Source organism: Cherax quadricarinatus, chromosome 6 (genome assembly GCF_038502225.1).
Source record: "Cherax quadricarinatus isolate ZL_2023a chromosome 6, ASM3850222v1, whole genome shotgun sequence".
Taxonomy (NCBI): domain Eukaryota; kingdom Metazoa; phylum Arthropoda; class Malacostraca; order Decapoda; family Parastacidae; genus Cherax; species Cherax quadricarinatus.
The window spans coordinates 10,559,235-10,584,234 of record NC_091297.1 but is presented as its reverse complement, the minus strand read 5'-3'; the positions used below and the strand labels follow the sequence as shown (position 1 = coordinate 10,584,234).

At 47.0% G+C, this 25,000-nt stretch overlaps 1 protein-coding gene across 1 annotated transcript in view; it reads left to right on the top strand.

The window, feature by feature from the left end:
- Nucleotides 1-25,000, top strand: part of LOC128691847 (nucleolar protein 58) — a 656,314-nt gene that overhangs the window by 583,408 nt on the left and 47,906 nt on the right. Inside the window, exon 3 of the mRNA XM_053780771.2 lies at nucleotides 22,665-22,861. Within this exon, the coding sequence (XP_053636746.1) occupies nucleotides 22,829-22,861 (33 nt within the window). The 5' untranslated portion in view covers nucleotides 22,665-22,828. The remainder of the gene's footprint in view (nucleotides 1-22,664; nucleotides 22,862-25,000) is intronic.

Here is a 25,000-nt window from a genome sequence, read left to right as displayed (position 1 = left end):
GAAAACATTGCCAGGCAACGTTGTTTCCTAACTGCTATTTTTCCATCCCTCACAAAGCACTGGTGGATTTTTTGGGCATAGCGCAATTTTCTTAGCCGATAAAGAAGGTTTTGTCTCGTTTTGGTAAGGCACTCATTGACGTAAACATCAGTTTTCATAGAAATAGATGTTTTTAGTAGGTTGTTTCTTTGTAGGCTAGTTTGGAATTTTAACAGCACTGTTTTTTTTACCTGCTTGGTAGCCCATCAGTTTGCAATCCTTTAAGTCGTCACTACGTATATTAAGGCGAAGGTGGTCCTTGATAAGCTGTAGGGTGGTCTCCATGCAGGTCTCTTGGGTGACTGTGGCTGGGAGATGTTTGTTGTTAACTACAACAGCGTCAGATAGCTGCTGTTGGTCATTATGGTCTTGGAAGTTGGTTATGACATTGGCAAGTTGTTGGTCCACTCTTGATCTTTCCTCTGTAATGTTGGTAGTAAGTAGGGTGACTTGGTCTTTTAGAGTGTTGATGGTGTCTAGGGACCGGGTGTGGGTGTTGCTTTGTTGTTCTAGAGTGACTAGTTTATGTTCTAGAGCAGTAATCATGTTGAGGTAATCTGCATTGGTAGCCTTTAGTTCCTGCATTTCTTGAGTTAGTTTGGTGATCGTTTGGTTCTGAATCATAAGGAGTTTAGCTATTTCTGGGTCGGTGATCTTCTTGACATCAAATACTGGGAAGGAGTTATCTTGGACTGTAGCGGCGGCCATGTTTGTTGTTGTCTGTCGTGTGTTGTGGTGATGCCGGTGTGTGATGAGGGTTGTGTCCTGGCTGGCACTACTACAAGTTTTCCTCGTGTTATTACTGCTCTCACCTTTGATGTTAGGAGTCCTTAGCTGGTTACTGGATCTTCTTTTATTGTTCTGACCCTTGTCCATTGGCTGTGGCTTCGGGTGAATAGTAGGCGATGGGTGTTGGGTGAATGTTGTGGAGTATCACTTCAGTGGCAGCGGGGTAGGAGTTGCTAGTACGAGTCCTATTAGTTGGTAATTTGTGAACTTTTGGGTGATTTCTGCAGTTGCTTTATATCATTCTGGGTATCCACACCTGTTAGTGTTATGCGGGTCTTGATTAGGTCATCACTGGGCTGCTGGGAACCTCAGGTAGAAGTAAAAATAGAGGACAAGGTTCCTGCTGCCGCTGCCGCTGCCTCTCAGATGTATTCGGCAAGTTCGTCTTATTTGGCACGATGTATATGTAGTTATTGCTGCTGGTAGCTCGCTGGCCCACAAATAAATCACAGCCTGGTTGATCTGGCACCTGGTGAAGATACTGGTCCGGTTTCCTCTTGATGATTTCTACATTTGTCCCAGCAGTGTTTCTGATATCTTCTGGGGACACAAATGTTGATACAATGCTCTCTTATTGTGCCCACGGCGCTCCTACTTTTCACTGGGTTTATGTTGCACTTCCTCTCATATCTCTCACTCCAGTATGTTGTTATGACAGTGTAGATTTAGGACAACGCCCTCAAGTACTTTCTTGGTATATATTATCATCTCTCTCTCTCTCTCTCTCTCTCTCTCTCTCTCTCTCTCTCTCTCTCTCTCTCTCTCTCTCTCTCTCTCTCTCTCTCTCTCTCTCTCCCCTCCGCTCTAGTATATACATATTTAGAACTATAAGCCATTCCGTGCAATTTAAATGCTTTACTGGTTCTATGCTGGGCGTAAATGATCTCTGTATTTGTTTCAGCTCTGATATCTCTCCTGCCCTGAACGCGACCCTTAACACTGAACAATAGCCTAAACGAGAGAGTGCAAGTGATTTAACAGGAGTTATTTTTGGCACTATTTCCCTTGTTTTAAAAGTTCTCATAATCCACCCCATAATTTTCCTGGCTGTTGTAACATTTGCCTTATTGTGTTCCTTGACAAGAAATTCAGTCGACATAATTACTCCCAGGTCTTTCATAATCCTGATTTGAGTTTTGTATACAGTGTCCTCTCTGAGTTCTTCATTCTTTCCACACCTAAGCAGCTGCAACTTATCACCAGTAAACGTCATGTTTTTTCTCCACTGCTCACTGGAAAACACTTTTTCTGTCTTCCTGTAAATTTTCAGTGTCCTCTACCCTAGTGAGATTCATGCTTATTTTAGTATCATCTGCAAACGATGATACAAAACTGTGATGGGTGTTTTTACCTATGTCTGCTGTGTATGTCACTATGTCTATCACATACGACCTGTCACCATATATGTCACGTAAGACCTGCCATCATGTATCTGACGTACGATCTGCCACTATGTATCTGTCGTACGATCTGCCACCATGTATCTGTCGTACGACCTGCCACTATGTATCTGACGTACGACCTGCTACTATGTATCAGATGTACGACCTGCCACCATGTATCTGACGTACGACCTGCCACCATGTATCTGACATACGATTTGCTATCTCTAGCTGTCTCTAATCACGAGAATTTACGCCGCCAGATATCATTTACACCTTTGTGAAGCAATAAACCCGTGTGGGGGTTATTCAAAACAAGGACTGGTGATAAACATGACATAGGAATATAATAACAGTTGACAAGAACAGGATAACAGTGCACAAAACCCTTTTTTTTACCGTTTACAGAGTATAAATTCTCCCCTGTTTGTAACGTCATTTACATGTATTTTTCCGATATGTTAATTGGCACGATGCTTAGGTCAACAGTTATTATTTCTGCGTTGTTTCCGCTCCCACATTTCGCACTGTGTTCGTTGTGGGCTCGATCTTCCGGTCGGTGATCACTTCCTCTGTTTCGTTCTGTTAGTGAAGCATTTCTCTGGCGTCCTAAGGGTGACCTGGCCGGGTGTCCCCGTAGACGGCGCTGACAGTGGAGACTTAGCGGGTATCGGGTAAAACAGGTCACTGGTTGCAGGTCAACAGGTAAGCCCTGGCTTGCTGCATCAAAGCCACCCACGCGCCAGGCGGCTTGCTTCAACCTATGGAGGGACACGGACAGACACCAAAAAAATTGCCCCCTTGATCTCTGGCAAATGAAGATCAACGGTGTTGGGGGTGACACCTAACTGGTCGACCTGGAGGTTTGTGGTGGCACCCCAGAGGCAATAACTGCAGCAGCACCACCAGCAGCACCACCAGCAGCAACACCAGCAGCACCACCAGCAGCACCACCACCAGCAGCACCACCAGCAGCACCACCAGCAGCACCACCAGCAGCACCACCAGCAGCAACACCAGGAGCACCACCAGCAGCACCACCAGCAGCACCACTGGCAGCAACACCAGGAGCACCACCAGCAGCACCACCAGCAGCACCACCAGCAGCACCACCAGCAGCAACACCAGCAGCACCACCAGCAGCACCACCAGCAGCACCACCAGCAGCACCACCAGCAGCAACACCAGCAGCACCACCAGCAGCACCACCAGCAGCACCACCAGCAGCACCACCAGCAGCACCACCAGCAGCACCACCAGCAACAGAAGCAATACCACCACACCAGCAAGAATATATAACGTGTTGGAAGTGTCACTAACTTTTCATTCTCTCTCTCTATCTGTCTGTCTGTCTGTCTGTCTGTCTGTCTCTCTCTCTCTCTCTCTCTCTCTCTCTCTCTCTCTCTCTCTCTCTCTCTCTCTCTCTCTCTCTCTCTCTCTCTCTCTCTCTGTCTCTCTCCCTACGTAAGATAGTGAAGGCGGAAGTTAAGGTTTGTGTATTAATGGTTCACAAAGCCGTTAAGTTGACGACTCAAACACTTTGTGAAACACTTACAGATCTTTATTATTATTATTATTATTATTATTATTATTATTATTATTATTACTACTATTATTATTATTATTATTATTATTATTATTATTTCATTTATTATTATTATTATTAAAGATTAGCCGGTATTCTCCCGGCCCGGGCCTTTTCCAAGTGGTGGCCCGGCCTTGGCTCCCTCTTTAGGGAGTGTCTGAGACCTAAGTCTCCCATGGGAGGAGGCACAAGTACCTCCTCATCTTTGGGACCAATTGTCCCCAGGCCTAGCCACAAGCTAGGCCTCTCTGGTCTGCCATCCCCGCCCCAAGGGGGCAAATGGGAATGACACCTACCCTACCCTAGAAGGGTTAGGCATGGTATCGATGATTATCTTATTATTATTATTATTATTATTATTATTATTATTATTATTTTTATTATTATTATTATTATTGTTATTACTATTATTATTATTATTATTATTATTATTATTATTATTATTATTATTATTATTATTATTATTTTATTATTATTATCAAAACTAAGCGTTAAACCCACCAGAGTGAAGATAATAGTAGTGGTGGTGATGGTGGGTGGCAGTAATAGTGATGGAGGATAGTAGTAGTGGTGGTGATTGTGGGTGGCAGTAATAGTGGTGGAGGATAGTAGTAGTGGTGATGATTGTGGGTGGCAGTAATAGTGGTGGAGGATAGTAGTAGTGGTGGTGATGGTGGGTGGCAGTAATAGTGGTGGAGGATAGTAGTAGTGGTGGTGATGGTGGGTGGCAATAATAGTGGTCGAGGATAGTAGTAGTGGTGGTGATTGTGGGTGGCAGTAATAGTGGTGGAGGATAGTAGTAGTGGTGGTGATTGTGGGTGGCAATAATAGTGATGGAGGATAGTAGTAGTGGTGGTGATGGTGGGTGGCAGTAATAGTGGTGGAGGATAGTAGCAGTGGTGGTGATTGTGGGTGGCAGTAGTGGTGGAGGGATAATAGTAGTGGTGGTGATTGTGGGTGGCAGTAATAGTGGTGGAGGATAGTAGTAGTGGTGGTGATTGTGGGTGGCAATAATAGTGATGGAGGATAGTAGTAGTGGTGGTGATTGTGGGTGGCAATAATAGTGATGGAGGATAGTAGTAGTGGTGGTGATTGTGGGTGGCAGTAATAGTGGTGGAGGATAATAGTAGTGGTGGTGATGGTGGGTGGCAGTAATAGTGGTGGAGGATAGTAGCAGTGGTGGTGATTGTGGGTGGCAGTAATAGTGGTGGAGGATAGTAGTAGTGGTGGTGATTGTGGGTGGCAGTAATAGTGGTGGAGGATAGTAGTAGTGGTGGTGATTGTGGATGGCAATAATAGTGATGGAGGATAGTAGTAGTGGTGGTGATTGTGGGTGGCAGTAATAGTGATGGAGGATAGTATTAGTGGTGGTGATGGTGGGTGGCAATAATAGAGATGGAGGATAGTAGTAGTGGTGGTGATGGTGGGTGGCAGTAATAGTGGTGGAGGATAGTTGTAGTGGTGGTGATGGTGGGTGGCAATAATAGTGATGGAGGATAGTAGTAGTGGTGGTGATTGTGGGTGGCAATAATAGTGGTGGAGGATAGTAGTAGTGGTGGTGATGGTAGGTGGCAGTAATAGTGGTGGAGGATAGTAGTAGTGGTGGTGATGGTGGGTGGCAGTAATAGTGGTGGAGGATAGTAGTAGTGGTGGTGATGGTGGGTAGCAGTAATAGTGGTGGAGGATAGTAGTAGTGGTGGTGATGGTGGGTAGCAGTAATAGTGGTGGAGGATAGTAGTAGTGGTGGTGATGGTGGGTAGCAGTAATAGTGGTGGAGGATAGTAGTAGTGGTGGTGATGGTGGGTAGCAGTAATAGTGGTGGAGAATAGTAGTAGTGGTGGTGATGGTGGGTAGCAGTAATAGTGGTGGACGATAGTAGTAGTGGTGATGGTGGGTGGCAGTAATAGTGGTGGAGGATAGTAGTAGTGGTGGTGATGGTGGGTAGCAGTAATAGTGGTGGAGGATAGTAGTAGTGGTGGTGATGGTGGGTGGCAATAATTGTGGTGGAGGATAGTAGTAGTGGTGGTGATGGTGGGTGGCAATAATTGTGGCGGAGGATAGTAGTGGTGATCGTGGGTGTCAGTAATAGTGGTGGAGGATAGTAGTAGTTGTGGTGATGGTGGGTGGCAGTAATAGTGGTGGGTGGCAGTAATAGTGGTGGAGGATAGTAGTAGTGGTGGTGATGGTGGGTGGCAGTAATAGTGGTGGAGGATAGTAGTAGTAGTAGTGTAGTGGTGATGGTGGGTGGCAATAATTGTGGTGGAGGATAGTAGAAGTGGTGATGATGGTGGGTGGCAGTAATAGTGGTGGAGGATAGTAGTAGTTGTGGTGATGGTGGGTGGCAGTAATAGTGGTGGAGGATAGTAGTAGTAGTGGTGATGGTGGGTGGCAGTAATAGTGGTGGAGGATAGTAGTAGTGGTGGTGATGGTGGGTGGCAGTGATCGTGGGTAGCAGTAATAGTGGTGGAGGATAGTAGTAGTGGTGGTGATGGTGGGTGGCAGTAATAGTGCTGGAGAATAGTAGTAGTGGTGGTGATGGTGGGTGGCAGTAATAGTGGTGGAGGATAGTAGAAGTGGTGATGATGGTGGGTGGCAGTAATAGTGGTGGAGGATAGTAGTAGTGGTGGTGATGGTGGGTGGCAGTAATAGTGGTGGAGGATAGTAGTAGTAGTGGTGATGGTGGGTGGCAATAATTGTGATGGAGGATAGTAGTAGTGGTGGTGATGGTGGGTGGCAATAATTGTGGCGGAGGATAGTAGTGGTGATCGTGGGTGTCAGTAATAGTGGTGGAGGATAGTAGTAGTTGTGGTGATGGTGGGTGGCAGTAATAGTGGTGGGTGGCAGTAATAGTGGTGGAGGATAGTAGTAGTGGTGGTGATGGTGGGTGGCAGTAATAGTGGTGGAGGATAGTAGTAGTAGTGTAGTGGTGATGGTGGGTGGCAATAATTGTGGTGGAAGATAGTAGTAGTGGTGGTGATGGTGGGTGGCAATAACTGTGGCGGAGGATAGTGGTGGTGATCGTGGGTGTCAGTAATAGTGGTGGAGGATAGTAGTAGTGGTGGTGATGGTGGGTGGCAGTAATAGTGGTGGAGGATAGTAGTAGTAGTAGTGGTGATGGTGGGTGGCAGTAATAGTGGTGGAGGATAGTAGTAGTAGTGGTGATGGTGGGTGGCAGTAATAGTGGTGGAGGATAGTAGTAGTAGTGGTAATGGTGGGTGGCAGTAATAGTGGTGGAGGATAGTAGTAGTAGTGTAGTGGTGATGGTGGGTGGCAATAATTGTGGTGGAGGATAGTAGAAGTGGTGATGATGGTGGGTGGCAGTAATAGTGGTGGAGGATAGTAGTAGTTGTGGTGATGGTGGGTGGCAGTAATAGTGGTGGAGGATAGTAGTAGTAGTGGTGATGGTGGGTGGCAGTAATAGTGGTGGAGGATAGTAGTAGTGGTGGTGATGGTGGGTGGCAGTGATCGTGGGTAGCAGTAATAGTGGTGGAGGATAGTAGTAGTGGTGGTGATGGTGGGTGGCAGTAATAGTGGTGGAGAATAGTAGTAGTGGTGGTGATGGTGGGTGGCAGTAATAGTGGTGGAGGATAGTAGTAGTGGTGGTGATGGTGGGTGGCAGTAATAGTGGTGGAGGATAGTAGTAGTGGTGGTGATGGTGGGTGGCAGTAATAGTGGTGGAGGATAGTAGTAGTAGTGGTGATGGTGGGTGGCAATAATTGTGATGGAGGATAGTAGTAGTGGTGGTGATGGTGGGTGGCAATAATTGTGGCGGAGGATAGTAGTGGTGATCGTGGGTGTCAGTAATAGTGGTGGAGGATAGTAGTAGTTGTGGTGATGGTGGGTGGCAGTAATAGTGGTGGGTGGCAGTAATAGTGGTGGAGGATAGTAGTAGTGGTGGTGATGGTGGGTGGCAGTAATAGTGGTGGAGGATAGTAGTAGTAGTGTAGTGGTGATGGTGGGTGGCAATAATTGTGGTGGAAGATAGTAGTAGTGGTGGTGATGGTGGGTGGCAATAACTGTGGCGGAGGATAGTGGTGGTGATCGTGGGTGTCAGTAATAGTGGTGGAGGATAGTAGTAGTGGTGGTGATGGTGGGTGGCAGTAATAGTGGTGGAGGATAGTAGTAGTAGTAGTGGTGATGGTGGGTGGCAGTAATAGTGGTGGAGGATAGTAGTAGTAGTGGTGATGGTGGGTGGCAGTAATAGTGGTGGAGGATAGTAGTAGTAGTGGTAATGGTGGGTGGCAGTAATAGTGGTGGAGGATAGTAGTAGTAGTGGTAATGGTGGGTGGCAGTAATAGTGGTGGAGGATAGTAGTAGTAGTGGTAATGGTAGTATTGGCAGGTTTTATTTTTAGGGGTGATGGAGTTAATAGCACTAGGTGTTGAGCTGACGTGTTGATTTGCGTCTTCAGTGACGTGTTGATTTGCGTCTTCTCTGACGTGTTGACTTGCGTCTTCTCTGACGTGTTGACTTGCGTCTTCTCTGACGTGTTGATTTGCGTCTTCTCTGACGCGTTGACTTGCATCTTCTCTGACGTGTTGATTTGCGTCTTCTCTGACGTGTTGATTTGCGTCTTCTCTGACGTGTTGACTTGCGTCTTCTCTGACGTGTTGACTTGCGTCTTCTCTGACGTGTTGACTTGCGTCTTCTCTGACGTGTTGACTTGCGTCTTCTCTGACGTGTTGACTTGCGTCTTCTCTGACATGTTGACTTGCGTCTTCTCTGACGTGTTGACTTGCATCTTCTCTGACGTGTTGACTTGCGACTTCTGTGACGTGTTAATTTGCGTCTTCTCTGACATGTTGATTTGCGTCTTCTCTGACGTGTTGACTTGCATCTTCTCCGACGCGTTGACTTACGTCTTCTCTGACGTGTCCCTGGGGAGAACAGCGAGGCTGGGAGAAAGGTAATCCTGGAACAAGCCACCAAAGAAACCACAAGTTAGGTAAGATTAGTCAGGAAACAGGACAAGTGTTTCCTGACGTGATTCTTAGTCATATAATGACCCGCCACGAGAACTCTTGGTCATCTGACCGAGGCCTTCCACTGGCTTACCAGTCCGCTCCTTTAAAAAAAATACATGTGCAATAAAAGCCACAACCACAACCTGCTGCAGCCATCCCCTTCAACTTGCTGTTTTGGTTTGATATATATATTCCGTGGAAGATCGTTAAAATACATACAACACTCCTTTTAAATCTAGACAGTCGAATCCCCGGCCAGTCTGCCATGGGCCGCTTGTGTGACCACCAGAGTATGTTAATTGATGCCTCCTTCCACCATCTATTTGACTTCCACCATCTATTTGACTTACGGATGTATGGTGACAGCAAATTTAGTGAGATAACCAGGATGAAGAAGGTTTACCGTCCCTCTCTCGCTCTTCTTCAGAGACGTGCTGCTCCCTTACACTCATTCAATTTAAGGTGTAGAGAACACTGACGACTTGAGGAATACAATTGATAATAAGACAATCAGTGATTAAAACAAACTCTCTGTTCTGTTATTTACACTTCGGGAACAATAATCATATAATTTCTTATTCAGAGATGCAACTCGGGGAGATTAATATTATTAAGAGTATGGACTGTTGAGTTTACAAGCAAATAAGATGAACATCACTAGGCAAACTGGAAAATTATTTTCAGAATAAAGATCAGTCTCTTCTAATGGTTCACACTTGCAGTTACACAGGGATACAGCAATCCAGCCTTCCAGCAAGACTGATTTCCAGCAGGACTGCCTTCCAGCAAGACTGATTTCCAGCAGGACTGCCTTCCAGCAAGACTGATTTCCAGCAGGACTGCCTTCCAGCAAGACTGATTTCCAGCAGGACTTCCCTTCCAGCAAGACTGATTTCCAGCAGAACTGCCTTCCAGCTGGACTGATTTCCAGTAGGACTGCCTTCCAGCAGGACTGATTTACAGCAGGACTGCCTTCCAGCAGGATTGGTTTCCAGCAGGAGTGGTTTCCAGCAGGACTGCCATTTTACAAGTCCTCACACAGAGCTTCATGCTGAGCCTCTAACAGAGGCTCCCCAATTAAGACTTGTCCTGCTATCCTTGAACTTCAAGGCCTCTACACTCCTTCTAACTTCTGGCTAGTGATGTCAGCTCCTGTGGGAAAGTTCACCAGGAGGTCTCTATGTGCTGTTCACACAGGCTGGACTCCCCTGAGAGTATTAGGGTGCGGCGACTGGCACTATTGGGGCCCAACTCTCAAAAACAAGTTACTGGAGAGAGTCAAGATATCCGGCACGAATATAAACAGCGGTTTTTCAAACCATTCATCACTACTGGAGAGAGTCAAGATATCCGGCACGAATATAAACAGCGGACATGTTTCCCTACATCTGCTGTCCCTGGTCACCTGACAGTAAATAGGTACCTTGGTGTTAGTCGACTGTTGTGGGTAGCATCCTGGGGGACAAGTTAATTAAAGGACCCCAATAGAAATAAGACAAACAGTCCCCGATGACGCACTTTACTGGGTTATCCTGTGTAGCTAACCTTCTCGCGGGTTAAAAACTTCAAACAAATCTTACTTATCTTAACGTATAATGGTTATAAAAGTTACCGAAACCGAAGACTTATGTGCTGCAGCTGTAGTTTGAACAAGAGTGCTGTAATAGGTGACCCAACAGCACTCTTGTCCACACTGCAGGTGCAGCAGACAAGGTTTCGGCAGTTTTTATAATTATTGTACGTTGTCGTCAGACTGGGCTTTACCCACCAAGCTTGAATATTATAATATACAATTACATATAATGATAAATCCGTCTGGATCCTTCAGCGCTGGGAATGGTGGAGGGTCGGTCTTTGGTCCGTTAAGAGAAAATCAGTGTTACTCTCACATCCAGGCTCTTGCCCAAGCCTGTGCGTGGAGACTTCAGTCATGGTGGCTGTTATGTAAATAACCTTAGCTGGCGTGGCGGGGGAAACTTGATGGGAGAGAGAAAAGGTCAGAAAACACCCATGTTTATACCACCATGGCCCGACGAGCATACAATGACTGAGACCAGACGTAGCGACGGAGCTGATCACCAAGGATTGTGTACACTTTCTTTACGGAGGATAACGTTGGATTTTTTTCACTCTTTTTCTGGTTATCTTTATTGTAGACGTTTCGCCATCCAGTGGCTTTATCAATACAAATTCTAGTTATGTCCTAGAATCTGTGTTGATAAAGTCACTGGATGGCGAAACGTTTACAATAAATATAACCAGATGTTGCACAAGTGTCTTAACTCTGACAAACACTGATGGTATAATTTTGATACGAGGTCTCTAGGCCGGGGCGCCAGGAGCTTTTCGTATCAGGAAAAATTATATTCAGGGGCTGGAAAAAAGTGAGGTTTTAAACTGGTGAAAGTTTTTTGGTGATAGATTATAATATTTAAACATTATCTCTCAGTCCACAGAAGGGTTCGAACCTGCACATCTGCATCAAACTGCATACTTTAATGCAGTGTGTAGAGGTTCAAATCTTTCTATGGACTGAGAGATAATGTTTGTAAACAGTTACTGGGAGATGTATTCCGTTCTCCGGTGTTGTTCACATTATTTAATATCAGTATTTTTCCCTCACCTGAGTTGCTAGAGTATTGGGCACTCGGTTATGACTATCCTGTGAGCGATAACTCAGAAACAAGATAACGAAAGTCACAGACGGTTGAGGTCCGTGTACCTCTGCCAGGGAGAGTCTGACTTCTCCCAGGGAGAGTCTCACCTCCGCCAGGGAGAGTCCCACCTGTCCCGGTAGGAGATTAACTTCAACAATTCGACTGTTCCACGGAGTTCCTGTGTCACTTTTACCCACCAAGTTGCGTGGTGTCGTGTATACCCGCGGGCTCAACCACGCAGTTACAACTGCAGACCAAACTTTGAGTGACGTAGCGCCCACCGATTGTTACGCAATCAAGGGAGCAATTAGGGAATGTTGCAGTGTCTAACAATATTTTGTTACATGTATGCTACGTTATCTGTATACTGCATAAAAAAATAATTTGAAATCGAAATTAAGGTTTATCTTCTGTCACACTAGAGGGCAGGAGTTACCTGTACTTGACCAGGTTACCTGTAGTATCTTCCGAAGGTCACCCCACCCCGCAGCCCTGGTACCAACAGCTTGATGGAGTAGGCTGTTAGTTCCCGCCGTCCACAGCCTAACGCATGCACCACAGCCCGGCTGATCAGGAGCTGACTTGAAGATTTTGTCGAGTTCCCTCTTGAAGGCAGCCAGGGGTTTGTTGGTAATCCTCCCTATGCATGAAGGGAGGGTGTTGAAGAACCGTGGTTCCTTTATACTTATAACTTCAGACTCTCCCTGTAATTTAGATTCTTGATTGAGTATATACGAGGTGTGAAGGTTCTCTGTATATTTTCAAGCTGTGAGGGGTATCCCTAGTAGCTGCCTTCATTCATACGCGAGGGGAGGGGTGAGGGGTTCACCTGCTCTCATTCATACCCGAGGGGAGGGGTGAGGGGTTCCTCTGGCAGCTGTGTTCGCTTCCATTCACAAAAGTGAGGCGCGCGGGCGGGATATGCGTGGCTGCGCTGAGCGTAGGTGGAGGTCGTGTATAAGACAGTGGCGGCAGGTCACACACACATGGTGTTGACTCGGCGTCTCACTCAGCTCCTCACCCTTCATCACCATCACCACCACCACCAGTTCCACCACCTCCACTTCCACTTTTTTCCACACAGTGTACCTTATGCACTTTCATTCCATCATAGCAAGAACTAGATCCCCTCAGCGTCTAGTTCTCGCTCTCGCCGTCAGCACAGTGCTTGTTTCACTACTCTCAACTCTGTTGTTTGCAGCTCCACACTAGTAACACCATAACCATCCTGCTAACACCAGAGCTCTACTAACACCAGGGCTGAAACCCAACACCTTCAAGACACAAGTGTCCTCAGGGACACTGTCAGCTCTCTACACGTGATAGGACAAACGCACACGTACACACATTCATACACATCCTCATTCACGCACACAGATTTACAGTCATTCACACACACACTCATTCTCAATCTTATACACGAAAACACACACGCACTTAATCACACATACCAAGTTACGATCAAATTTCAATTCATTTCAACACCGTTCTCTCTCTCTCTCTCTCTCTCTCTCTCTCTCTCTCTCTCTCTCTCTCTCTCTCTCTCTCTCTCTCTCTCTCTCTCTCTCTCTCTCTCTTCGTATGAAGCAGTCTTTCTCCTCCCGAAGTCTCCCAGATCTGTGTCACTAGCGGCCAAATGAAGCATTCTGTGCCTCGCTAAGTCTTTCATACACGAGTGGCGTTTCTCTCCCTCCCTCTACCCCGCCTCCGGCACCTGCCTGACGGCGTCCAGTGAGCAGGCAGCTCGCCAGATCCACTGGATTCCTCGCACAAGACCTCCTCAGGATGTACGCCGACGGAGACTCCGCGATGGCTGAAGGTTGATTTTTACCCTTTTCATTTTTTATACAAATGTGTAGATATGAAGGGGTATACTTGGCTTTTTTTTATAAATGTAGCAAAGCGAGACATTTCGCCCCAAATAGGGCCCTATATAGTGTGAAACGTCGCGTAATATTCAGGGTATGTTAGTTATGAATCTTCATATTATTTACAACTCTCCTTAGCACTTTCCTGAATCCTGTCCAGAGTCCCATATCCTTCCTGAGGATCCAGAAACACCTCGCTAGTTAAATGGGACTGAAAAAAGCCGTGTTTACACTTGCACAAGAGACATGGTTCGCCTGCTGCCCTTTATTAAAGTACAATCACTCGCCTGTTATAAAGTCACTGGAGAGTACAAACACTAAACTTCTGTACGGATGGCGTGTGACAGACACATCTCTTATTTTGCGTTTGACGGTAAAACTTCGCAGAGTCGCACAGAAGGGCAACTGAGCACTCAGGCGACGCATTCGTGACTACTGGAGGAGGAGGAGGAACCACCATCACCACGCGACGCACCTGGAGCTCTGTGCTGTCTGCACCGTAATGAACGCTAGTTTTAGCCTTAATTGCCCTCTGTCGTACCGTGATTTATAGTATTCATGATGTATACATGTTAGGTTTTATGCAAGTGATATTCATGACGTGTGTGTGTGTGTGTGTGTGTGTGTGTGTGTCTATGAATTGTTTATGTTGCACTAAGTCTCCTCAGTTCGCATAGGCTGAGCGCCAGCTCCTGGGCTCCATTCCTAACTTGCGTAATCTACCCACAGTATCTTACGAGAGACCTGCCACGTAAGATGAAAATGAGAAATACGTAGAAAAGCTAACGTTGTGAAGCACGAAAAATAAAAAGGTGGGGTGACTAAAAAAAAAAAAAACACATTCACCACCATTCGGTCAATACCTGTATTGCCGGAAGTGCAGTTCGGTTGACCCTTCACCAAACTGCAGCATCCTCACACCTGTTTTTTTTTATTTTAGAGTGCAATCAGAGGTGGTAGTAAGCCTTCAGAGTGTAAGCAATACTGGTAGCAACCCTTTAGAGTGTAAACAATAGTGGTAGCAAGCCTTCAGAGTGTAAGCAATAGTGGTAGCAACCCTTCAGAGTGTAAACAATAGTGGTAGCAAGCCTTCAGAGTGTAAACAATAGTGGTAGCAAGCCTTCAGAGTGTAAACAATAGTGGTAGCAAGTCTTCAGAGTGTAAACAATAGTGGTAGCAAGCCTTTAGAGTGTAAACAATAGTGGTAGCAACCCTTCAGAGTGTAAGCAATAGTGGTAGCAAGCCTTCAGAGTGTAAACAATAGTGGCAGCAAGCCTTCAGAGTGCAGACAGAAGTGGTACCAAGCCTTCAGACAATAATGATAGCAAGCTTTCAGAGTGCAGACAACAGTAGTAGCAAGCCTTCAGAGTGTAAACAATAGTGGTAGCAAGCCTTCAGTGTAAACAATAGTGGTAGCAAGCCTTCAGTGTAAACAATAGTGGTAGCAAGCCTTCAGAGTGTAAACAATAGTGGTAGCAAGCCTTCAGAGTGTAAGCAATAGTGGTAGCAAGCCTTAGGAGTGTAAATAGTGCTGGTAGCAAGCCTTAGGAGTGTAAATAATGCTGGTAGCAAGCCTTAGGAGTGTAAATAGTGCTTTTAGCAAGCCTTCAGAGTGTAAATAGTGCTGGTAGCAAGCCTTAGGAGTGTAAATAGTGCTGGTAGCAAGCCTTAGGAGTGTAAATAATGCTGGTAGCAAACCTTCAGAGTGTAAATAGTGCTGGTAGCAAGCCTTAGGAGTGTAAATAATGCTGGTAGCAAGCCTTCAGAGTGTAAATAGTGCTGGTAGCAAGCCTTAGGAGTGTAAATAGTGCTGGTAGCAAGCCTTAGGAGTGTAAATAATGCTGGTAGCAAGCCTTAGGAGTGTAAATAATGCTGGTAGCAAGCCTTAGGAGTGTAAATAATGCTGGTAGCAAGCCTTAGGCGTGTAAATAATGCTAGTAGCAAGCCTTCAGAGTGTAAATAATGCTGGTAGCAAGCCTTAGGAGTGTAAATAGTGCTGGTAGCAAGCCTTAGGAGTGTAAATAATGCTGGTAGCAAGCCTTAGGAGTGTAAATAATGCTGGTAGCAAGCCTTCAGAGTGTAAATAGTGCTGGTAGCAAGCCTTAGGAGTGTAAATAGTGCTGGTAGCAAGCCTTAGGAGTGTAAATAATGCTGGTAGCAAGCCTTAGGAGTGTAAATAATGCTGGTAGCAAGCCTTAGGAGTGTAAATAGTGCTGGTAGCAAGCCTTAGGAGTGTAAATAATGCTGGTAGCAAGCCTTAGGAGTGTAAATAATGCTGGTAGCAAGCCTTAGGAGTGTAAATAATGCTGGTAGCAAACCTTCAGAGTGTAAATAGTGCTGGTAGCAAGCCTTAGGAGTGTAAATAATGCTGGTAGCAAACCTTCAGAGTGTAAATAGTGCTGGTAGCAAGCCTTAGGAGTGTAAATAATGCTGGTAGCAAGCCTTCAGAGTGTAAATAGTGCTGGTAGCAAGCCTTAGGAGTGTAAATAGTGCTGGTAGCAAGCCTTAGGAGTGTAATGCTGGTAGCAAGCCTTAGGAGTGTAAATAATGCTGGTAGCAAGCCTTAGGAGTGTAAATAGTGCTGGTAGCAAGCCTTAGGAGTGTAAATAATGCTGGTAGCAAGCCTTAGGAGTGTAAATAATGCTGGTAGCAAGCCTTAGGAGTGTAAATAATGCTGGTAGCAAACCTTCAGAGTGTAAATAGTGCTGGTAGCAAGCCTTAAGAGTGTAAATAATGCTGGTAGCAAACCTTCAGAGTGTAAATAATGCTGGTAGCAAACCTTCAGTGTAAATAATGCTGGTAGCAAGCCTTAGGAGTGTAAATAATGCTGGTAGCAAGCCTTAGGAGTGTAAATAATGCTGGTAGCAAGCCTTAGGAGTGTAAATAGTGCTGGTAGCAAGCCTTAGGAGTGTAAATAATGGTGGTAGCAAGCCTTAGGAGTGTAAATAATGCTGGTAGCAAGCCTTAGGAGTGTAAATAGTGCTGGTAGCAAGCCTTCAGAGTGTAAATAATGCTGGTAGCAAGCCTTAGGAGTGTAAATAGTGCTGGTAGCAAGCCTTCAGAGTGTAAATAATGCTGGTAGCAAGCCTTAGGAGTGTAAATAATGCTGGTAGCAAGCCTTAGGAGTGTAAATAATGCTGGTAGCAAGCCTTCAGAGTGTAAATAGTGCTGGTAGCAAGCCTTAGGAGTGTAAATAATGCTGGTAGCAAGCCTTAGGAGTGTAAATAATGCTGGTAGCAAGCCTTCAGAGTGTAAATAGTGCTGGTAGCAAGCCTTAGGAGTGTAAATAGTGCTGGTAGCAAGCCTTAGGAGTGTAAATAATGCTGGTAGCAAGCCTTAGGAGTGTAAATAATGCTGGTAGCAAGCCTTAGGAGTGTAAATAGTGCTGGTAGCAAGCCTTCAGAGTGTAAATAATGCTGGTAGCAAGCCTTAGGAGTGTAAATAGTGCTGGTAGCAAGCCTTCAGAGTGTAAATAATGCTGGTAGCAAGCCTTAGGAGTGTAAATAATGCTGGTAGCAAGCCTTAGGAGTGTAAATAATGCTAGTAGCAAGCCTTCAGAGTGTAAATAGTGCTGGTAGCAAGCCTTAGGAGTGTAAATAATGCTGGTAGCAAGCCTTAGGAGTGTAAATAATGCTGGTAGCAAGCCTTCAGAGTGTAAATAGTGCTGGTAGCAAGCCTTAGGAGTGTAAATAGTGCTGGTAGCAAGCCTTAGGAGTGTAAATAATGCTGGTAGCAAGCCTTCAGAGTGTAAATAGTGCTGGTAGCAAGCCTTAGGAGTGTAAACATTAGTGATGAATTTTTGTTTAGTGTCACCGATGACAGCGACTCCGTGTGTCCCTCTGGTGGTGTCTCATGAAGCACCTGTGTCCCTCTGGTGGTGTCTCATGAAGCACCTGTGTCCCTCTGGTGGTGTCTCATGAAGCACCTGTGTCCCTCTGGTGGTGTCTCATGAAGCACCTGTGTCCCTCTGGTGGTGTCTCATGAAGCACCTGTGTCCCTCTTGTGGTGTCTCATGAAGCACCTGTGTCCCTCTGGTGGTGTCTCATGAAGCACCTGTGTCCCTCTGGTGGTGTCTCATGAAGCACCTGTGTCCCTCTGGTGGTGTCTCCTGAAGCACCTGTGTCCCTCTGGTGGTGTCTCATGAAGCACCTGTGTCCCTCTGGTGGTGTCTCCTGAAGTACCTGTGTCCCTCTGGTGGTGTCTCATGAAGCACCTGTGTCCCTCTTGTGGTGTCTCATGAAGCACCTGTGTCCCTCTGGTGGTGTCTCATGAAGCACCTGTGTCCCTCTTGTGGTGTCTCATGAAGCACCTGTGTCCCTCTGGTGGTGTCTCATGAAGCACCTGTGTCCCTCTGGTGGTGTCTCATGAAGCACCTGTGTCCCTCTGGTGGTGTCTCCTGAAGCACCTGTGTCCCTCTGGTGGTGTCTCATGAAGCACCTGTGTCCCTCTGGTGGTGTCTCCTGAAGTACCTGTGTCCCTCTGGTGGTGTCTCATGAAGCACCTGTGTCCCTCTTGTGGTGTCTCATGAAGCACCTGTGTCCCTCTGGTGGTGTCTCATGAAGCACCTGTGTCCCTCTGGTGGTGTCTCATGAAGCACCTGTGTCCCTCTGGTGGTGTCTCATGAAGTACCTGTGTCCCTCTGGTGGTGTCTCATGAAGCACCTGTGTCCCTCTGGTGGTGTCTCATGAAGCACCTGTGTCCCTCTGGTGGTGTCTCATGAAGCACCTGTGTCCCTCTGGTGGTGTCTCATGAAGCACCTGTGTCCCTCTGGTGGTGTCTCATGAAGCACCTGTGTCCCTCTTGTGGTGTCTCATGAAGCACCTGTGTCCCTCTGGTGGTGTCTCATGAAGCACCTGTGTCCCTCTGGTGGTGTCTCATGAAGCACCTGTGTCCCTCTGGTGGTGTCTCATGAAGCACCTGTGTCCCTCTGGTGGTGTCTCATGAAGCACCTGTGTCCCTCTGGTGGTGTCTCATGAAGCACCTGTGTCCCTCTGGTGGTGTCTCATGAAGCACCTGTGTCCCTCTGGTGGTGTCTCATGAAGCACCTGTGTCCCTCTGGTGGTGTCTCATGAAGCACCTGTGTCCCTCTGGTGGTGTCTCATGAAGCACCTGTGTCCCTCTGGTGGTGTCTCATGAAGCACCTGTGTCCCTCTGGTGGTGTCTCATGAAGCACCTGTGTCCCTCTGGTGGTGTCTGATGAATCACCTGTGTCGCTCTGGTGGTGTCTCATGAAGCACCTGTGTCCCTCTGGTGGTGTCTCATGAAGCACCTGTGTCCCTCTGGTGGTGTCTCATGAAGCACCTGTGTCCCTCTGGTGGTGTCTCATGAAGCACCTGTGTCCCTCTGGTGGTGTCTCATGAAGCACCTGTGTCCCTCTGGTGGTGTCTCATGAAGCACCTGTGTCCCTCTGGTGGTGTCTCATGAAGCACCTGTGTCCCTCTGGTGGTGTCTCATGAAGCACCTGTGTCCCTCTGGTGGTGTCTCATGAAGCACCTGTGTCCCTCTGGTGGTGTCTCATGAAGCACCTGTGTCCCTCTGGTGGTGTCTCATGAAGCACCTGTGTCCCTCTGGTGGTGTCTCATGAAGCACCTGTGTCCCTCTGGTGGTGTCTCATGAAGCACCTGTGTCCCTCTGGTGGTGTCTCATGAAGCACCTGTGTCCCTCTGGTGGTGTCTCATGAAGCACCTGTGTCCCTCTGGTGGTGTCTCATGAAGCACCTGTGTCCCTCTGGTGGTGTCTCATGAAGCACCTCTGACAGTTTCAACAGCTGTGATAGTTATACAACACCTGCCATCCTTCACTCTCCACAACACCTGCTATCTTTCACTCTCCACAACACCTGCCATCCTCCACTCTCCACAACACCTGCCATCCTCCACTCTCCACAACACCTGCCATCCTCCACTCTCCACAACACCTGCCATCCTCCACTCTCCACAACACCTGCCATCCTCCACTCTCCACAACACCTGCCATCCTCCACTCTCCACAACTCCTGCCATCCTCCACTCTCCACAACACCTGCCATCCTCCACTCTCCACAACACCTGCCATCCTCCACTCTCCACAACACCTGCCATCCTCCACTCTCCACAACACCTGCCATCCTCCACTCTCCACAACACCTGCCATCCTCCACTCTCCACAACACCTGCCATCCTCCACTCTCCACAACACCTGCCATCCTCCACTCTCCACAACTCCTGCCATCCTCCACTCTCCACAACACCTGCCATCCTCCACTCTCCACAACACCTGCCATCCTCCACTCTCCACACATTTCTCACCATTATTACTCTCATCCTCTCTAATTCATCTCAATGGTAAAGACGGAGAGACAAGAAGGTAGTGAGAGACTCCCATATACTTGGCCTGGTAAAAACTGGTGACATGTCGTCTTAACGACATGTCACAGGTTCACTTTAATCCCTGACATGGGGATTAACGTGATCTCTTAGTTTGTACACTGAGACGAATTCACATTTCTCCTGTTCATTCCTTCTGTAGACAGGATCAGCTGCAGCTGCAGCTGCATCACAGGTTGTAGCTAATTATGAATTAGCTAACTGCTTTCAGTCGTTAGCTAAGTATTTTTGCTAAGCTCTTCCCTGAATCCCTTATTAGCTAATCTGTATTTATTATTGTACTTTTGTCTAATTACGAGGTTCTCGTTATAATGTCATCACTACCACAATAACCGTCACCATTATCGCTACCTCCACTACCACTATCGCTACCACCACTACCACTATGGCTACCACCACTACCACTATCGCTACCACCACTACCACTATCGGCTACCACCACTACCACTATGGCTACCACCACTACCACTATCGCTACCTCCACTACCACTATCGCTACCACCACTTCCACTATCGCTACCACCACTTCCACTATCGCTACCACCATTACCGCTATCGCTACCACCACTTCCACTATCGCTACCACCACTACCACTATCGCTACCATCAGTACCACTATCGCTACCACCACTACCACTATCGCTACCACCACTTCCACTATCGCTACCACCACTACCACTATCGCTACCACCACTTCCACTATCGCTACCACCACTACCACTGTCGCTACCGCCACTTCCACTATCGCTACCACCACTACCACTATCACCAACTACCACTATCACTACCACGCCTCACCACCAGGTCAGTACATGGTGGAGCCTAGTCGCTGTCATAGTTTTTTTCACCCCGGTCTAATTTTAGCTAATGGTCATTGTATCATTGATGTGCTTGTCAATGATGCAAAGGAAGGAGGGAGCGCAGGGGTGGGGAGGGGGGATCTATTGTGGTACTCTTGTGTTTGTTAAGTTTGGGGAGCAGGAGGGGAGGGAAGAGACAAGGGAGTTGGGAGAGGGATGGGATTGGTGGGGAGCGGGAGACCTAGGGGAGGGAAGGGGATAAGGAGAGAAGGGAGTGAATTTCCGCCTGGATAGTCTTCTTGTTTGTGGTTGAGATAGACAGAGTGTTAGTTGGAATTTTGCCATAGGCACTCGTCGATTGGACACTTGGCCTGTGTGTACTAACCTAATTGTGGTTGCATGGGTCGAGACTCAGCTCCTGGCCCCGCCTCTTCACCGAGTGCTACTAGGTCCTCTCTCTCCCTGCTCCATGAGCTTCATCATACCTCGTCTTAAAGCTATGTATGGTTCCTGCCTCCACTACCTCACTTGCTAGGCTATTCCACTTCCTGACTACTCTATGACTGAAGAAAAACTTCCTAACATCCCTTTGACTCATCTGAGTCTTCAACTTCCAATTGTGACCCCTTGTTTCTGTGTCCACTTTCTGGAACATCCTGTGTGTGTGTGTGTGTGTGTGTGATCTAATATCGCTGTACTCTCGTGTCTTGAGTACAGGTTCCAGTATAAGACTACCCTTCCCTGCAGGTGCCTGTGAAGTTGCCCTGACTCACGAAATTACAATAATAACGCGGCTTGGGAGGGTCTTGAGCTAGAGCTCGCCACAGCCACGCTGATGTCGGATTCGTCTGTGAAAAAAAAAACTGCATTTGTGGACACAGTGGTGGTCCATGCTAACCTGTTTATGGCGTGTGGAAATGTACATAGGTGGATGAATCCAATTAGAGCCAGTTAGTCCAGTGGTTAACACACTAGCCTGTGAGCTTTAGCACTACCCTGCCGTGGGTTCGAGTCCCACCCGTTCTGTGATAAAGATGATCTGTCTTGCAGGTGCCTATATACAGGTGTCCTGCCCTGCAGATACCTGCAGGGCAGGGCATTATTACTCGTTGATCAGGCAACGTTGACGAAGTTATTCAGTCTTTTGAAGTCATTTTCGTACTAGAAGATTTAAGACCCGTGCTTGACCAAACAACAAAACAAGGCTTAAGACTCATGTCTGGCTAAACAAGACACGACAGGACGTAAGACTCATGTCTGCTTAAACAACAAAACACGACAGGACGTAAGACTCATGTCTGGCTAAACAAGACACGACAGGACGTAAGACTCATGTCTGCTTAAACAACAAAGCACGACAGGACGTAAGACTCATGTCTGGCTAAACAAGACACGACAGGACGTAAGACTCATGTCTGCTTAAACAACAAAACACGACAGGACGTAAGACTCATGTCTGGCTAAACAAGACACGACAGGACGTAAGACTCATGTCTGCTTAAACAACAAAACACGACAGGACGTAAGACTCATGTCTGGCTAAACAAGACACGACAGGACGTAAGACTCATGTCTGCTTAAACAACAAAACACGACAGGACGTAAGACTCATGTCTGGCTAAACAAGACACGACAGGACGTAAGACTCATGTCTGGCTAAACAAGACACGACAGGACGTAAGACTCATGTCTGCTTAAACAACAAAACACGACAGGACGTAAGACTCATGTCTGGCTAAACAAGACACGACAGGACGTAAGACTCATGTCTGCTTAAACAACAAAACACGACAGGACATAAGACTCATGTCTGGCTAAACAAGACACGACAGGAACCTAAGACTCTTGTCTGGCTACACCACAAGACAGACACTCCCAACCAACAATTAATTACGTAGATAGAAACAAAGCCTCGCTATAACAAACTAATGGAAACTGGAAGAGTTTCTCCAAATGCCTATTAAATCAGAATAATGTTTGAAGATAGCAAAGAAAAACATTGAAGTATTCTGGTGTATATCTAATAAAATATTATAATCGAAATTTACAGTTAGACTGCAATAAACGTTGATATTAAAGAGGTTTAAAAGTTATATAGTCGTGTTTAGCTGGATAATGTGTCGGAAATATAATATTAGTTGTGATTAAGTGAATTTGTAAAAGCCGTGAAGACCAACGTTATTAGTTTTGCTAATTTGTGTTGTCTCGTGTGCAGGTCGCCCCACCGACCTGCAGTGATCTGGAGGCAGCGACGAGGTGGGACGGCAGCCACACAGCACCACCACCACCTCCACTCTCACCACCACTATCACCACCGGTGTCGCCCTCATCTCTGCCAGCGGAGCCAACACCATGGCGCAGTAGAGATCGTTCTCCATCATGCAACTTAGGAACACCATGATTCTAGTGCTGGTGAGTAGCCGTCACCATTGTTACAAATACTGAACTACACTCATTCAGAGAGACGCGTAGCAGATGCGTCACAGACACGTCCGTACGAAACTGTTCCTCACACCACACTCTTATCAGAAAGTCGCAGGCTAGTCACAGACATGTCCCAGACACGTCAAAGATACAAGACATGATTCAGACACGTCACATTGCAAACGTCAGAAAGTTTATGTAAGGTGTGGATGAGCTAGAGAATACAGTCACAATACCGTGGTTGCAACACTTCCCAACTAACCCACAATACCGTGACTGCAACACTTCCCAATTAATTTACAATTGTGACTGCACACTCCCAACTACATGCTGAGGTACACTTCTCAAAAAAAATACTGATGACTGCAGCACTTCCCAAAACCCACAATACCGTGGCTATGCACTAACCCACATTGCTGTGGCTGCAACACTTCCCAAAACCCACAATGCTGTTGCAAGATTAACTAACCCACAATACTGTGACTGCAACAGTTCCCAACTAACCCACAATACTGTGACTGCAACAGTTCCCAACTAACCCACAATACCGTGACTGCAACACTTCCCAACTAACCCACAATACTGTGACTGCAACACTTCCCAACTAACCCACAATACTGTGGCTGCAACACTTCCCAACTAACCCACAATGCTGTGGCTGCAACACTTCTCAACTAACCCACAATACTGTGACTGCAACACTTCCCAACTAACCCACAATACCGTGGCTGCAACACTTCCCAACTAACCCACAATACCGTGGCTGCAACACTTCCCAACTAACCCACAATACTGTGACTGCAACACTTCCCAACTAACCCACAATACCGTGGCTGCAACACTTCCCAACTAACCCACAATACCGTGGCTGCAACACTTCCCAACTAACCCACAATACCGTGGCTGCAACACTTCCCAACTAACCCACAATACTGTGACTGCAACACTTCTCAACTAACCCACAATACCGTGGCTGCAACACTTCCCAACTAACCCACAATACCGTGGCTGCAACACTTCCCAACTAACCCACAGTACCGTGACTGCAACACTTCTCAACTAACCCACAATACCGTGGCTGCAACAAATACCAACTAACCCATAAGTTAGAAATAAGCTACGCGACGTTTCGGTCATTATTTGACCATTACCAAGTCGTGATGGTTTTACCCAATGGTATTGACGAAACACGTGAAGGAGAGTACCATCCAGGGAGAGTACATCCAGGGAGGGTACGATCCAGGTTACCATCCAGGGAGGGTACGATCCAGGTTACCATCCAGGGAGGGTACGATCCAGTTTACCATCCAGGGAGGTTACCACCCACTAGGTTACCATCCAGGAAGATTACCGGCCAGAAGGTTACCATCCAGGGAGGTTACCACCCAGGAGGTTACCATCCAGGGAGGTTACATCCAGGAAGATTACCACCCAGGAGGTTATCCAGGGAGGTTACCACCCAGGAGGTTACCATCCAGGAAGGTTATCATCCTGGAGGTTACACCCAGGAAGGTTACCATCCAGGGAGGTTACCACCCAGGAGGTTATCCAGGGAGGTTACCACCCAGGAGGCTATCATCCAGGAAGGTTACCACCCAGGAGGTTACGTCCAGGAAGGCTATCATCCAGGAGGTTACCACCCAGGAGGCTATCATCCAGGAGGTTACCACCCAGGAGGTTACTATCCAGGAAGGTTATCATCCAGGAGGTTACCACCCAGGAGGTTACCATCCAGGGAGGTTACCACCCAGGAGGTTACTATCCAGGAAGGTTATCATCCAGGTTACACCCAGGGAGGTTACCATCCAGGAGGTTACCACCCAGGAGGTTACCATCCAGGGAGGTTACCACCCAGGAGGTTACCATCCAGGGAGGTTATAACCCAGGAGGTTGCATCCAGGGAAGTTACCATTCAGGAGGTTACCACCCAGGAGGTTATCATCCAGGAAGATTACCACCCAGAAGGTTACCATCCAGGGAGGTTACCACCCAGAAGGTTACCATCCAGGAAGATTACCACCCAGAAGGTTACCATCCAGGGAGATTACCACCCAGAAGGTTACTATCCAGGAGGATACCACCCAGGAGGTTACCATCCAGGGAGGTTACCACCCAGGACGTTACATC